The sequence below is a fragment of the Doryrhamphus excisus genome, chromosome 3 (assembly GCF_030265055.1).
Source record: "Doryrhamphus excisus isolate RoL2022-K1 chromosome 3, RoL_Dexc_1.0, whole genome shotgun sequence".
NCBI lineage: Eukaryota > Metazoa > Chordata > Actinopteri > Syngnathiformes > Syngnathidae > Doryrhamphus > Doryrhamphus excisus.
Genome location: NC_080468.1, coordinates 3,194,196 through 3,209,075, shown reverse-complemented (window position 1 = coordinate 3,209,075; position 14,880 = coordinate 3,194,196). Strand labels below are relative to the sequence as shown.

The window sequence follows — 14,880 nt, the reverse complement described above, 5'->3', positions numbered from 1 at the left end:
ATGGCAGTGGTTCAAAACGTACGGTACGTCAATTGCCATAGTGGGTACATGAATAAGAATGAAAAACAATTAGCGCCTAACACTCAAAATTCAGAGTGCAACCTTATCATCCCACAGTGAGCAGCAGGAAGGAGACAGAGCGGCAAGTTGTTCCTCGCTCTGTGTGCATCATATCAACAAATAAGTTTGAATGATCACGTTGTGCATTTAGAGTGTTTCATCTTGAAGATTTCATCTATATTGGCGTTCCAATTAAAACCTGTCACTGTTGATTGGAGATTGGATAATGAGACATTATTGACGGTTGTATGTATTTTTGTATTTTAGATATTACTAAGTCATGTTTTTTTTAGAGTTAGAACACCGTGGAATGATTCCAGTCAGATAATGGACACTTCATACTCAACAAGGAGGATCAAAACTAGCAAACTGCTCTCAGTGCTGCTCCAGCTTTTTCTAAAATATTGCATTCAGGAACTCCTGGGACACAAGTTTCGGCTGCATTCAGGGACACTTGTAAATCACAGCAAACACACCCACACAAATGCAACGTAAAGCAGGTGATATTTACAAAAGCATCCCTTTGTTGCTCATACAACAATAAGACAATGTTATAAAATGTTGTACTCATAACAGACATCAATGTATAGACTGGTCATGTATCCCATCTCGTTTCATATTATCTACATACTGTATTGTATAGAACTCTGGGAAAAACTGTTGATTTTGTTAATACTTGGGTTGTTTATATTGTTTATTTTTCTATATTGTGTATTTTGTACTGCTTAACTGATTCTGTACTCTTGCTGCTGTGCAATGCAAATTTCCCCACTGAGGGACGAATAAAGGCATATCTTATCTTATCTTATCTGATCTTATCTTATCTTAATGTTAAACAAACGTGCTTTATCATGATTGGTAAACTTTCCTCTTCAATTTGCTTGGAAATAAATATGCAGACTTTTTAAAGTGTGCATGAGTAGGGGGTACGTGGCTTCCGGTTCAACTGTCTGAAGGGGTACGTGACTGTAAAAAGTTTTGGGGCCACTGCTCTATGGCAAGCGCTTGAGTGGCCACAAGTGAAATCCACTCTAAAGAACAAGTTACAGGAGTTGGTCACGTTTGTCCTTTCAATACTTGTTACATAAGCTGATCTTTTGTACCTCCATTCCAGCAGGTACACTGAGGGAGGAACCGGGTTACAAGTGCAGATGTCAAAAGTCATTGTTTTTCACTTTGGGTGATACAACACTTCACTGGAAATAAAGAGTGTGACTGGAGTGGAAACCTTCTATTGTAGCTGACAATGAGACCAGATAATAGAGTGTGAAGTGCAGCCTCTTGTACTGCATCATGTGGGTGTTTCAAATACTGGCTGCTATTAAGAAGTTTTTTTTTTTACTTTGTAGTGTTTCCTCTTGATAAAATGAAGTTATGTCACCCTGGGCTGGTGTCGAATAGATCATGTAAAGCTCAGTCGCTTCTGCAGGACTTTAAGATTCAAACACAAAGTATCCTCTGATCACATTAAATGGGATATATAGGCTGGAGCCTATCCCAGCTGTCTTTGGGCAACAAAAAAATAGTCAAAACATGCACCCTCACTGTGTTTTGTCTTTGTTATTATTCATTCATTCATTCATTCATTCATTTTCTACCGATTTTTCCTCACGAGGGTCGCGGGGGTATGCTGGAGCCTATCCCAGCTGTCTTTGGGCAACAAAAAAATAGTCAAAACATGCACCCTCACTGTGTTTTGTCTGTGTTATTATGTATTCATCAATTTTCTATGCTGCTTATCCTCACTAGGGTCGCAGGGGTATGCTGGAGCCTATCCCAGCTGTCTTTGGGCAACAAAAAAATAGTCAAAACATGCACCCTCACTGTGTTTTGTCTGTGTTATTATGTATTCATCAATTTTCTATGCTGCTTATCCTCACTAGGGTCGCAGGGGTATGCTGGAGCCTATCCCAGCTGTCTTTGGGCAACAAAAAATAGTCAAAACATGCACCCTCACTGTGTTTTGTCTTTGTTATTATTCATTCATTCATTCATTCATTCATTCATTTTCTACCGCTTTTTCCTCACGAGGGTCGCGGGGGTATGCTGGAGCCTATCCCAGCTGTCTTTGGGCAACAAAAAAATAGTCAAAACATGCACCCTCACTGTGTTTTGTCTGTGTTATTATGTATTCATCAATTTTCTATGCTGCTTATCCTCACTAGGGTCGCAGGGGTATGCTGGAGCCTATCCCAGCTGTCTTTGGGCAACAAAAAATAGTCAAAACATGCACCCTCACTGTGTTTTGTCTTTGTTATTATTCATTCATTCATTCATTCATTCATTCATTTTCTACCGCTTTTTCCTCACGAGGGTCGCGGGGGTATGCTGGAGCCTATCCCAGCTGTCTTTGGGCAACAAAAAAATAGTCAAAACATGCACCCTCACTGTGTTTTGTCTGTGTTATTATGTATTCATCAATTTTCTATGCTGCTTATCCTCACTAGGGCCGCAGGGGTATGCTGGAGCCTATCCCAGCTGTCTTTGGGCAACAAAAAAATAGTCAAAACATGCACCCTCACTGTGTTTTGTCTGTGTTATTATGTATTCATCAATTTTCTATGCTGCTTATCCTCACTAGGGCCACAGGGGTATGCTGGAGCCTATCCCAGCTGTCTTTGGGCAACAAAAAATAGTCAAAACATGCACCCTCACTGTGTTTTGTCTTTGTTATTACCCATTCATCCATTTTCTATGCCGCTTATCCTCACGAGGGTCACAGGGGTATGCTCGTATACCCTGGACTGGTCGCCCCTCGCCCAAAGACAGCTGGGATAGGCTCCAGCATACCCCCGACCATAGTGAGGATAAACAGCATAGAAAATAAATGAATGAATGAAATAAATACGAATGAACATATAAGGTTTGTCAAGCACTAATAAATATATCTAAATATGAACATGAAAAAAAATGAATGCATTGTTTTCAAATAAATAAATTAGTGCGTAGCTAGTGGCTACACAGAAAGTTCTGAAAACATCTTCATACAAGACTTTTTAATATTCCACAGATCCTATTCCTTTTTACCCAACATGCATGCGCCGTGCATTTGAGATGAAGCTACCTTTGCTATTCATTTAAAGCTTCAGTGATGATATACATTATTAATATACATGATCAAATACCCACTCAGTGAAACAATGCCGCGTGGAGAATTTTAACAAGACGCATTGAAGTGTTGCCCTTTAAAGGTGTCCTAAAGGGCTTCTTTTCCACATCTAAAATAAATGCAGTAGTTGTTGTATGCTTTCTCAAGCGGGAAGCATGAGCTCCTCTTTGACTGCACTATTCATTTTAGTTGACTACAAAAGCTGTATCATATATGGAAATATGCTGTTACGTGCCATTTATCCCGCCTGCAGAACTGTTTGAAAAATAGTATTCAGTTGGTCCACCCGGCACACCTGATCAAACAATTCCTTCAGTATAAACTACTCCACTGGAATTTTCATTTTAAAAGTAGAAACAATATTCTCTATTGCACCAAATTAATAACCATTCTTAGTACGGGTGCCAGATTCAGATCAAAAGTCCAAATAATTGATTTGTGCACGACTAAAACCGGCAGAGGGCGGCACGGCGGTCGAGTGGTTAGCGCGCAGACCTCACAGCTAGGAGACCAGGGTTCAATTCCACCCTCGGCCATCTCTGTGTGGAGTTTGCATGTTCTCCCCGTGCATGCGTGGGTTTTCTCCGGGTACTCCGGTTTCCTCCCACATTCCAAAAACATGCTAGGTTAATTGGCGACTCCAAAATGTGAGTGTGAATGGTTGTTTGTCTATATGTGCCCTGTGATTGGCTGGCGACCAGTCCAGGGTGTACCTCGCCTCTCGCCCGAAGACAGCTGGGATAGGCTCCAGCACCCCCGCGACCCCCCGCGTGAGGAAAAGCGGTAGAAAATGAATGAATGAATGAATAAAACCGGCAGCACTTTTAGAGCACAATTATGCAACACCTTGAAAGGCACAAGACAGTCAAAAGTCATCATTTTTACAACAGCAAAGCATGCTGGGAAAAACAGCATCTAGCCATTCCACAGCTGCAAAAGTAAAAATATTGTTGCTTTTGCCTGGGCATTGCAAGAATGAGGAAGAAGTGGTCCATCAGAACTGGCACCAAGTGGCGCCAGCCCAGTGGACTCTTAGCACTACATTGGCCAATTAAATGCAGGATGACAAATATTTATTAATTATTATCAATTTAAGGTGAATGAGAAAAATGGCTGTTTTCAGAGAAAAGTTTTTGACCAAAAATCTCAACATTAATTAACTATAATTGCTAAATTGTCAATGACAAATTACTGTTTATGCTGTACATTGTTCATATTTGATGTCATCTATTTATTCTCCACATTATTATTTATTATTTATTATTATACGGGAGCCAGGCAACGACATTTCGTTGGCAATTTCATTGCTGTGTTATTGTGCAATGACAATAAAGAAAGTCTATCTATCTATCTATCTATCTATGACTATTGTGTATGTTTTATGCTAAGCTAATGTAGCTAGCATGCCTGGTCTCTGTGCTACATTTTGTGGCATTGGACTGTGTTTAAAATGATGTTCATGTGTTTCATCTAGTCAGCTTTTTTCAGTTAATTAAGTACCTTCCGAGATCCAATGTACTCATTTTTGTGCATTTAATGAGCGAGCGCCATCGCCATGCAGACCCGAACGGATCAATAACTGTGCCTGCTGATGTCAAACACCAGCGCTCAGGTAGGTTATTTATCATATAGCGTGGAAACAGATCCTTTCATGAGGATATTTCAATTCTTCACAGTGGTTTATTAAAGTTTAACACTTTTCTACCGATGCCTTTATGCTCTGTGGTGTAGAAACGATCAATAATAACTCACCAATACAACAAATTCTGCGTTTTCTCTGACAATATTGCTTCCTCTCACAAATAAAGGCTGAACATAATAATAAATAATAATATTGGCCTTTTTCGGTCTGGTAATGCTCCCAAAAAACAACACAAGCTTGTTATTTCTGTGAATAGTCAGCCTGCCAAAGTAACTCCATGTACTTTTTGAAAATGACATAATTCATGCAGCACATCCGCAGACACAATTATTGGCTGAGCACTAACTCCTGCCATGCATTGTTACTGTCTTATATCTACTAAACAAGTGACTTTATGCGTGGCAAAAACGCGGCAACCTTTGACATCGGCAGGCCTAATCTTTGTGGGATATGACATAATAACATTCGCGCGATCGATGGCGTTCTTTAATGGAGATTAATGGACTGAAACAGAACAAAAAAACATGCTCTTGCCTGTGTTGTTAACCCTAAGAAAGATAAAGCATATTTATTTAGGTTGCATACTTGTCAAGGAAACAAGTGTGTGTGACAGAGCGAGACATATATCACATATGTTTTACAGCACATCATAAAAGCACAGAAATCCTTTTTATTACACAATATCTTCTCAATACAAAATTATGATAAATTCTGGTATATAAGACACATCTGTGTTTAAGCCACACCCATAAATTTTGCGAGAAAAGCAATATTTTTTCATATAAATGTCATGTTTGAGTATGTACAGTATGTTAATATTTGAGGTGGTATTTCTAAATGGAGCCTATCCCAGCTGACTTGGAGCGAGAGAAGGGGTCCACCCTGGACTGGTGGCCAGCCAATCACAGCGCACATATAGACAAACAACCATTCACACTCACATTCATACCTATGGACAATTTGGAGTCGCCAATTAACCTAGCATGTTTTTGGAATGTGGGAGGAAACCGGAGTACCCGGAGAAAATCCACGCATGCACGGGGAGAACATGCAAATGCCACACAGAGATGGCCGAGGGTGGAATTGACTCGGGTCTCCTCGCTATGTGGCCTGCATGCTAACCAGTAGTCCACCATGCAGCCTAGATTAATATTTATTTTGGAAAAAACACACTTTGTTTAGTAATTAATTAATTCATTTATATATATATATATATATGGATATACATATACAGATTAATATAATTTTTTTAATGTCTTGACTACTCCTCTTCGTCTTGTGGCCCCATGTGTTTACCCAAACAACACTATGCCTTGAAGCAACCAATATTATGTTCTTTGTGTTGCATGGTGGTATCAGCATCCTATGTTCCCATGGAAATGTTTTTCATGCTTGTCTTTGCTTGAGGGTGTACACAAATATGAATACCATGTGTATTTTACACAATACTACAAGCAAGTAAACACATTTTTAAAGACAGCAGCCTCTGGCTGTCTATGTAGCACTAGCTGGACAGTTGCCCACTTAATTACAAGGATATTAAAATTGAGTAGGACTGTTAGCATTGACTTCCATATTATAGCCACCATGATGGTGAGCGGAATCTAGAACAATTCAGCCATTAATTGCTCCTATAAACAGTCCAAAAAAATAGATTTGATTCCCCATGAACAAAGACAGTTGACACGTGTGTGTGTGTGTGTGTGTGTGTGTGTGTGTGTTTGTGTTATAAAACTGCTTGCTGTAAATAAACAGGAGAGTGGACAAGACTCGCAAAGTGCATAATGTGGGGGGATTGAAAGGAAATTAGATTTTCTAGGTGATGACTTGAATTACTGAATTACTGAAATAAATGTTACAATATGTAAATATTTCCAATTAATTACCAATATGATAGAAAAAATATTTTATATGTCGATTCTTAAGCCTTTGTAACAGTTTAAGGAAGGAAAAAGTCAAATAAAGCTACCAGCATGACCAACATAGGTTGTGTTTTCATGCTGGTAGGCTGGTAGCTGACCTATTATGGTCTGGAGGACCAACACAACTATGCTGGTCAGACCAGCATGAAAACACAAAATATGCTGGTCATGCTGGTAGCTGTTCTCTCATCCATTTCATGAACGTGTATGCACAGCTTATAATGATGACTATTGTGTACCATCCACATCTCTTGCTCAGTGTCCCCGGTTACTAGTGTCTCTAACATGTATTAATTAACTAAAAGAAAAGCCATCCATATTTTATTTTATTATGCCAGTAGCTGAACAGTCAACAGGAGTGTCATTACAAAGACCTTGTACTTGGCGTGACTGAATACTAATGACTAAATACTAATGAATGAACTGGGCTTGGGCTTGAATTGACGAGGGCTTTAATTTTGAGTCCCTATTCATGCATGCAGGCTAGGAATCTCTTGAGGATCAAATTCTGGCTACAAATGAATCATGTCATATATATTCATGATTCAAGCGAGAATGCTTTTCAAAACATGTGTGATGTAAGTTATCATGTCAGGCTAATTAACTCGCAGTATTTCAGATCATCTGTCTTTAGCACAAAAAAAAATTGTTGTAACTATTTGGTGGAGAAGTATAAGGTATGTCACCGGTAGACATGCACAATTGATGAGCATGCCTTACTAATGAGTAATAATACTTTTTGAGAACAGCCGCTTGGTGAGATTTTGGTAACATGGCAAAAATGTTCATATCTGGCAAATTATCTTAGAGCAAGTCATCATTTCTTTCATATCCACAAATACATTTAACAGCTTAGTTTGCTGAGAAAAAAAAACTATTTTTGTTTGTTTGTTCAAGAGTATATAAAAATACTCAAGTATATAAAAATATACAAATTGTTTTCTTCTTGCTGCTCCTTTCCAATGATGAAGGTGCTGATCTGAAAATGTAAAGTGCAATTATGTAAGAATGATACTATCCACTTTCATGAAAGGAACAAAATAAATGAAATTAAATATAAAACCCAACAACAAAAACAAATTCAGTTTTCCTGAGACTGGAACAATAGAATTTTAGAAGACATGGGGCTTAACATGGGGCTAATTTTATTTGGCTAAAATGCTGTAAATGTCAAAGCTCTTCAAAACAAGTTCATTGGATCATGGTATTGTTTTCTCAAAGGCCTTTTTGGCATCAATCTTTCTGCGTACCATTGTATAACTAGGCTTAGACCTTCCATTTCCATTAACTTCTGGTTTTGCTTAATTTAAGTAATACATAACTAACAAACAGTGGACTACTCAAAAGGTTTTGTCACTGCACTGCAATTAATTAGTAACTAGTACTATTGTTATCATTTTAACTTTGGGTCTTGAACTCGAACATGTAACTTTATGGCCAAAAATGTGGAAAATGTTTTTTTAATTTAATTTTATTTAGTTTCGTGTGTACTTCCATGAACCATAAACTAAAGTAATAGCGACATCTAGTGTCCTCTACACACACTGCAAAAACGGTCCGAAACCGTTTTGGAAGGTCGCCTTCCTTGCTATGTTCATTTTGAACACTTGCAATGGTTCTAAAAGGACACAGTCTACCTTTAGTATCTTCTAGAGTGTTTTTAAAATAATTTTGATTGAAAAGCTATACGAATAAACTGGAAATAGAAAGTCAATAATTAGTGGGGAAAAAAGGACGCGGAAGGGAATCTAAATGGAACGCAGCCGCACGATTTCCTGGTCACATGCTATGCAGCTGGATCAGCTGATACTGGCTGGCTAGCTAGCTTCTCTTTGGCGCTTCACTTTGTTTCTTTTGATATATTACGACCCACTTGGCTTAAATAATACATTTTCAAAATTTCCTGGAGTTTTTTTTTAGTATTGGACCAGGGGTTGTTTGCTTGTCTGCTAGCACACCGCCGAATCGATGCTGCTAGAGTGGATGATGAACGGACACGCCATTCTTTACACGGGGGTCACTTTGGCCTTCTGGAGCACCATACTCATCGTCGGTAAGAACATATTGAACTGGACATTAGATGGATTTAAGTTACATTTCCCAGCAAACCAATCAGGAATAAGATCGAATCACTTTAAGAATTAGATTATCTAATCGTCGTGTGTATGTAGCAAAACGGATCAGGCTAAATACAGGCACTGCGACAGGCTGCAGTAGTCGTGATAGCGATTGTTATTATAGAAGCGTACAACATGGTTATAAAGTATACATCACTATAATTACTATTGGAGGGTATTATTGCAAAAACATGATATTGCTTTGTCACAATTCAGTATGTTTTAAATGAATGGCGAGCGCAGTTAGCATCATATCACTAGCGATACGTTAAAGTTAATGGTTCGCTTGTTGCTAATTCTCGCTTAGCACCCAATGGGACATGCTGGTCGGTCATAAATGACAATATATTGTCATATATATTTAATAGAAAGAAGACATGGCTTGTTTATAGTTAGCTGTAACGGATTTAAAGAAGCTGCTCAAAACCGGAAGTATAGCAATTCTCACGACAGAGTGAGCTATCACACTAAAGTAGGACATCTTGGCCTTGCTGTACTACATGAATGGACTTCCTTTTTTTCTCAATAAGACAACAACACAGTGGATGTTTTTAGCAAGTCATTTTCGCTTCATATACTAATTCTAACACAATTTCTTACAGGTATATGCTACACTATATTTGATCTAGGATTCCGCTTTGATGTGGCATGGTGAGTACCTCAGCAAACACCTGACATTGAATCATTGCAACTGGATGTTCAGGTTCTCTATAAAGTTTGGCCTATCATTTTTATCGGATCATGCTCAAGACTAGATAGGACAGCTCTAGTCTGAGGGGATGGTGCAAAAAATATGAAGTAACTGATGTTATACTTATTCCAACGTTTATCTGTTGGTTGTTTGGCGTGAAGTCCGTGAAATGGGCAGATGGCCACCACGCACCAAGTAATGATTATCTTAAAGATTTCTTTGTGCATCACAGTTTTGTATTTTCGTGCAGGTTTCTCACAGAAACGTCACCCTTCATGTGGGCCAATCTGGGCATCGGCCTGGCCATCTCGCTGTCTGTTGTGGGAGCAGCTTGGTAAGCTGTGACACATTCTGGAAATGTTTTTCTTGTCATCGCTTCTCCTTTTTTTTCTTTTTGAAGAAAATCCTCTATATAGCTCTAATATAGCCGTGGTAGACTTAGTAATGCTTTTTGTGTATTTTTGAAGGGGAATCTACATCACTGGCTCAAGCATCATTGGAGGCGGTGTCAAGGCTCCCCGAATTAAAACCAAAAATTTAGTCAGGTAGGCACATTAAATTACTATTTTTTGACTGTCTAGTGCAAAAAAACAAAATTGAATTTTTTTTTTCCAGCATCATTTTCTGTGAAGCGGTTGCTATTTACGGCATCATCATGGCTATTGTTATCAGCAACATGGCTGAGGTAAACCAAACACAAGCTTTTTTTTTCCTTATTTATTTCAAGTTATGGTTTCATATAATTTTTTTGTATGATCACGGTCACTGTTATCTTTTAGAGTTTCAGTGGAACAACTCCTGAGACCATCGGGGCAAGGAACTACCAAGCAGGTAAGAACACGGGAAGGATACACTAAGTTACTGATGGGTTTGGAATAATGTGGCATAATGTTGCATGGCGGGGCTTCACGGCGGAGGGGAGGTTAGCGCGCAGACCATACAGTTAGGAGACCCGAGTTTGATTCCACCCTCAGCCATCATCTCTGTGTGGAGTTTGCATGTTCTCCCCGTGCATGTGTGGGTTTTCTCCGGGTACTCCGGTTTCCTCCCACATTCCAAAAACATGCTAGGTTAATTGGTGACTCCAAATTGTCCATAGGTATGAATGGTTGTTTGTTTATATTTGCCCTGTGATTGGCTGGCGACCAGTCCTCTCACCCAAAGACAGCTGGGATAGGCTCCAGCACCCTCCGCGACCCTCGTGAGGATAAGCGGTAGAAAATGAATGAATGCATGGCCATTGTTCTAGTAATTAACTGTTGTTTGTCTTCTGTGTGTGCTCAGGCTACTCCATGTTTGGGGCAGGTCTGACCGTGGGCTTCTCCAACCTCTTCTGTGGCATCTGCGTGGGCATTGTAGGCAGCGGGGCGGCGCTGGCCGACGCTCAAAACGCCAGCCTCTTTGTCAAGATTCTCATTGTGGAAATCTTTGGGAGCGCCATCGGTCTGTTTGGAGTCATTGTAGCCATCTTGCAGGTGAATTAAACTGTTATTGTTGTGATTCCCTTTAAAGATCAATGTTTTGTGTCGTTACTGCCCCCTGGTGACCAGAATACTACATACCACTTGTATTTCAGACTAATGATAGACCACAATCTATCACATAACAGCAATTAATTTATTTTGAAAAAACCTGATATCACGAGGGAGCGATAATCGGACTGTGATATTGCATGAGATTACTTTAAATGTAATATATTGCCGTTATATAACCGCACCCTCTTTCTTTCTCCCCTTTTCAAGACGTCAAAAGTAAAGATGGGCGACTAGAAGACGCATTGGCGAGACCAGAAGATGGACACTTCTGCTGGAACCAAGGTGGAATATTGTGTAAATACAACGTAAATTATTTAAATGTTCTATCTGCCCGGTATTGTTTTTAACCATCATTTTAAAGAAAGGAGGCACCTAATGACAAAAGACAGAAGACAAACTCCCTGCCTCCCATTATGTTCCCTCTAAATGAATGATGGTTAAAAAAAATTACACTAGAGTATTTGAAGGTGTGTGTGTGTGTGTGTGTGTTTTCTTCCTGTGAAGCATGTTGTGTTTGTTACCGTTGCCTGGTCTGTCAATTTTATTTCCTGTTGAGCCTTCATCCATGCCTGCAGACCTTCTGCAGGGAACATGACTAAATTAGGGAAGCTTAAAGTAGCCAATGCGGAGTTGTTGTGATTGTTTACAGCTATGTCCAAATTTTCATTGCATAGAGACTGATGGGAGTTGAAATAGTTGACTAAAATAATGTAAACATTGATTTTTTTTAACCTCTTTCTTTACAATTGTACATCATTGTATGAGGACTGTCATTGTTATCTATAATCATTCCTTGTGTACATTGGGCTTCATTCTATGTTCGTCATGCACATTATTTTCCATTATTGTCAAATGAACGGAATTGTTGCTGCTGGAATTATAACACGTTCCTCGTTTCATCATGATTTTCTCATAATTTGACAGACCAAGCTAGCTAACTAACGTATGAGTCTCCCCTTCACGTTATTGGGAAATACATTACATGAACAGCAGGGAAACTTGGAAATGTTCTTCAAAGTATTTTCCCAACCGCCCAGCCTTTGATTGGTTTAATATTAAACTAACGGCTAAATAAAGTTGTGTACCGTACTAGTCGCTACTGTGTGTGTGCGTGTGTATGTTTATTTTGACGTGATGGTGATGATGAGAAAGTAACTGTAAAAACCACAACAACAAAAACAATCTTCATTTTGTCTTTGTAGATGTCTGTGGATGTGAAATAAAAATGTCCAAACTAAATATTTTTGTTTTGTCTTCTGTAATTATCTGATTTGTAAATTAGGGCAGTGAATATGCAGTGTTCCCAGCGTCCTCTAGAGGGCGACCACTACCACATACAATAGGGTGTCCATCACTACTTTGTTAAATTCATAAGATTAATGTGTATTAAAAATATATACATAAATACTATTATTTTTTGTATTTTAACATTGCGTCTTTCAAACCCATATTTATCATCTATGGTAATTTCATAATAGATTATTTAAATATGAAATGAAAGCTTTAAATATACCAGCAGCATGTGTGCTATTTTAGCATATTAAAATATTCTGGACAATCCAGCCTGCAACGTTTTAATAAATAGCGTGCAATTAAAAAAATAGTTAAAAGTAATTATTCTAATATCTTTTCCTAAAATGATAAGAAATAAAAATACAATTGCTTTTCAAAAATAAGGCATCAAATAGCAACATTGTAATGTTCAAACCCATATGAGTTTAAATCATACGTCTTTAAACCAATCCAGTTTTATATAAATAAAATAAAAATTAAACTATTAAACTAACTAGCAACGTGTATTAAAATGTAAATCTATCTATTGATAAGCACGTCTAATTTGTAGCCATGTATAAACATGTAAATATATACAATCATTTTTAAATGATCATATATTTGCTAAGTTCTAATACATGTAGCGATATATAGACGCCTAATTTTAAAAGATGAAATGTTAAAGAGCGAAGCATGTTTCAAACCTACATTACTTTACAGTAAATCTTATGTAAACTCATGCAACTTTTATTCCATCATAAATCTTATTTATTATTTATGTAAAGTTTTAAAATCATGTATTATGCTATCAAGCTACCAATGTCTACATACAGTATTTACCATATATATATTTGCACGGCATTGGAAAGTGCATTTTAACATTGAATCAAAAATACCCAAAATAACCAAAACAATCATATAATATTTATCCGCAGGACAATATAACAGTTATTATATACTATGTATGAGTTATTTTACGATAAATAATGCATAAAGCAGTCATTTGTGTCTCAAGCGGGCTTCCGTAGTCAGTGAAAGCCAAGAGGGACCTGCTGGCAGCTGGAGAGAGGAAGAAGAGGAGCATCCTTCTTTCGCTTCACATCAATATACAGGGAAATGACTTGAAAAGAACGAAGAGGTGGCTTTTTTAAAAAAACTTACTTGAATGCTCTAACGTCGACAGGGCGGGGAAGCTAGCTAAACAACACTGCTACTTTTATTTGATTTTTTTTTCTACTGAATTGACATTTTACGAGCGAGTAGCTATAGGCTGTTTGGGATATCTTCCATACTGTCTTTCCTTTGTTGGGAAATATCTGCTCTGTTTTAAATGATAACTATGTGATGCTCCTGCAAAGAAGATCAGTCTGACAGCTTCAAGGTAAGCAGCTCTCGTGTGTCTTCTCCACGCGTTCCCTTTGTCTCCACACCAGCCTCCATACGTGCCTTCTGCTTAGCTCCATTTTACAGTGTATGATTCAGTTTTATGTGGCTCCTGTCGTAATTCTGTTGTGCATTTTGTTCCCCAGCCGCCATGCTAGCCTCCCTCCCTGTTTCCCTGCAAAAACACCCATCACAGATTCCACCAAGTGGGGGTGAAGCTCATGAAAGTCACTCTGCAGCGACATTTGCATATGCATGCTTGCAATGTTGGGCTTTAAAGATGTGTGTGTAGGGGGGCTGTATCATGCCCGGCGTGTACATGGGGACTGGTGGGAGTCCAGCCAGCTTCTGTCTCAGTTTTGGGAAGAGGAGGATGATGGTGATGGTGATGATGATGATGACGGTGAGGAGGAGGGCTTCCTGATGATGAAGCTTAACCTAACCAGGCAGTCCACACAGGCAGGGTACCTTAGATGGTAATCCAATGTGACGTGTCTCTCATTTCAAACACAGTATCTCTTCAGGGCCAGGACCATGCTAAGCGTGACACCATAACTATGGTTATTATTGTCATCGGTGGCTCCAAAAAAGGGTGCAAAACACAAGCAGAAAATGGCCCACGACCCCTTCAAATGCTTTAAAACCTTTTGAAATTTTAAGTTAAGTTGCGTTTGTGCAGCTTGAAAACTTGTACTTCGGTTATTTTTCTGAAGTGGACACATGTCGGAAGGTGAATGCATTTTTATGACATATCTTCACATATCTTAATACTCCAGGAAGCAAACTTGCTTATACAGTCACATGACATTTTTGTGATTGACACAAGTATTGGCTTTCACAAAGTTTACTTCTTCTATCAGTTGTTACTATCATATACTGAGGTACTCTACTATCATTATTATTATCATTTCATATCCGTCAATGACTTTTATTGAAAGTTACACTAAGTTTATGGAAAGAGTCAATATTTGCAGTGTTGACCCATCTTTTCCAATTCACTTCTGGGTCACATCCTGACTTTTGGTTGCCCATGACTGCATCCTGGAATTGGGAGCAGTTTGTCAGAATTTGCAGGTTTTTGTTATGTTATGTTGTGTACAAGTTCTCAAAAGTTGGGGAATTTCCTGACCCAAAATGAACCCAAAATGT

At 38.6% G+C, this 14,880-nt stretch overlaps 2 protein-coding genes across 3 annotated transcripts in view; both read left to right on the top strand.

Moving 5' to 3' along the window:
• Nucleotides 1-8,494: 8,494 nt before the first annotated feature.
• atp6v0b (ATPase H+ transporting V0 subunit b) lies at nt 8,495-12,315 on the top strand. Its single transcript, XM_058067203.1, has 8 exons — nt 8,495-8,786; nt 9,453-9,501; nt 9,792-9,875; nt 10,009-10,086; nt 10,157-10,226; nt 10,321-10,372; nt 10,826-11,016; nt 11,284-12,315. Exons 1-8 carry the CDS (start codon nt 8,702-8,704, stop codon nt 11,308-11,310), a joined length of 636 nt encoding a protein of 211 aa, XP_057923186.1. The 5' UTR covers nt 8,495-8,701; the 3' UTR covers nt 11,311-12,315.
• A 1,071-nt stretch (nt 12,316-13,386) lies between these two features.
• The window catches only part of b4galt2 (UDP-Gal:betaGlcNAc beta 1,4- galactosyltransferase, polypeptide 2), a 98,384-nt gene continuing 96,890 nt past the window's right edge, over nt 13,387-14,880 (top strand). Inside the window, exon 1 of one of the 2 annotated variants that reach the window (XM_058066149.1) lies at nt 13,387-13,486. The gene's annotated coding sequence lies outside the window, so the exon portion shown is untranslated. Of the gene's footprint in view, nt 13,730-14,880 lie in introns of both variants that reach the window. The other variant, XM_058066147.1, reaches the window with a different exon arrangement.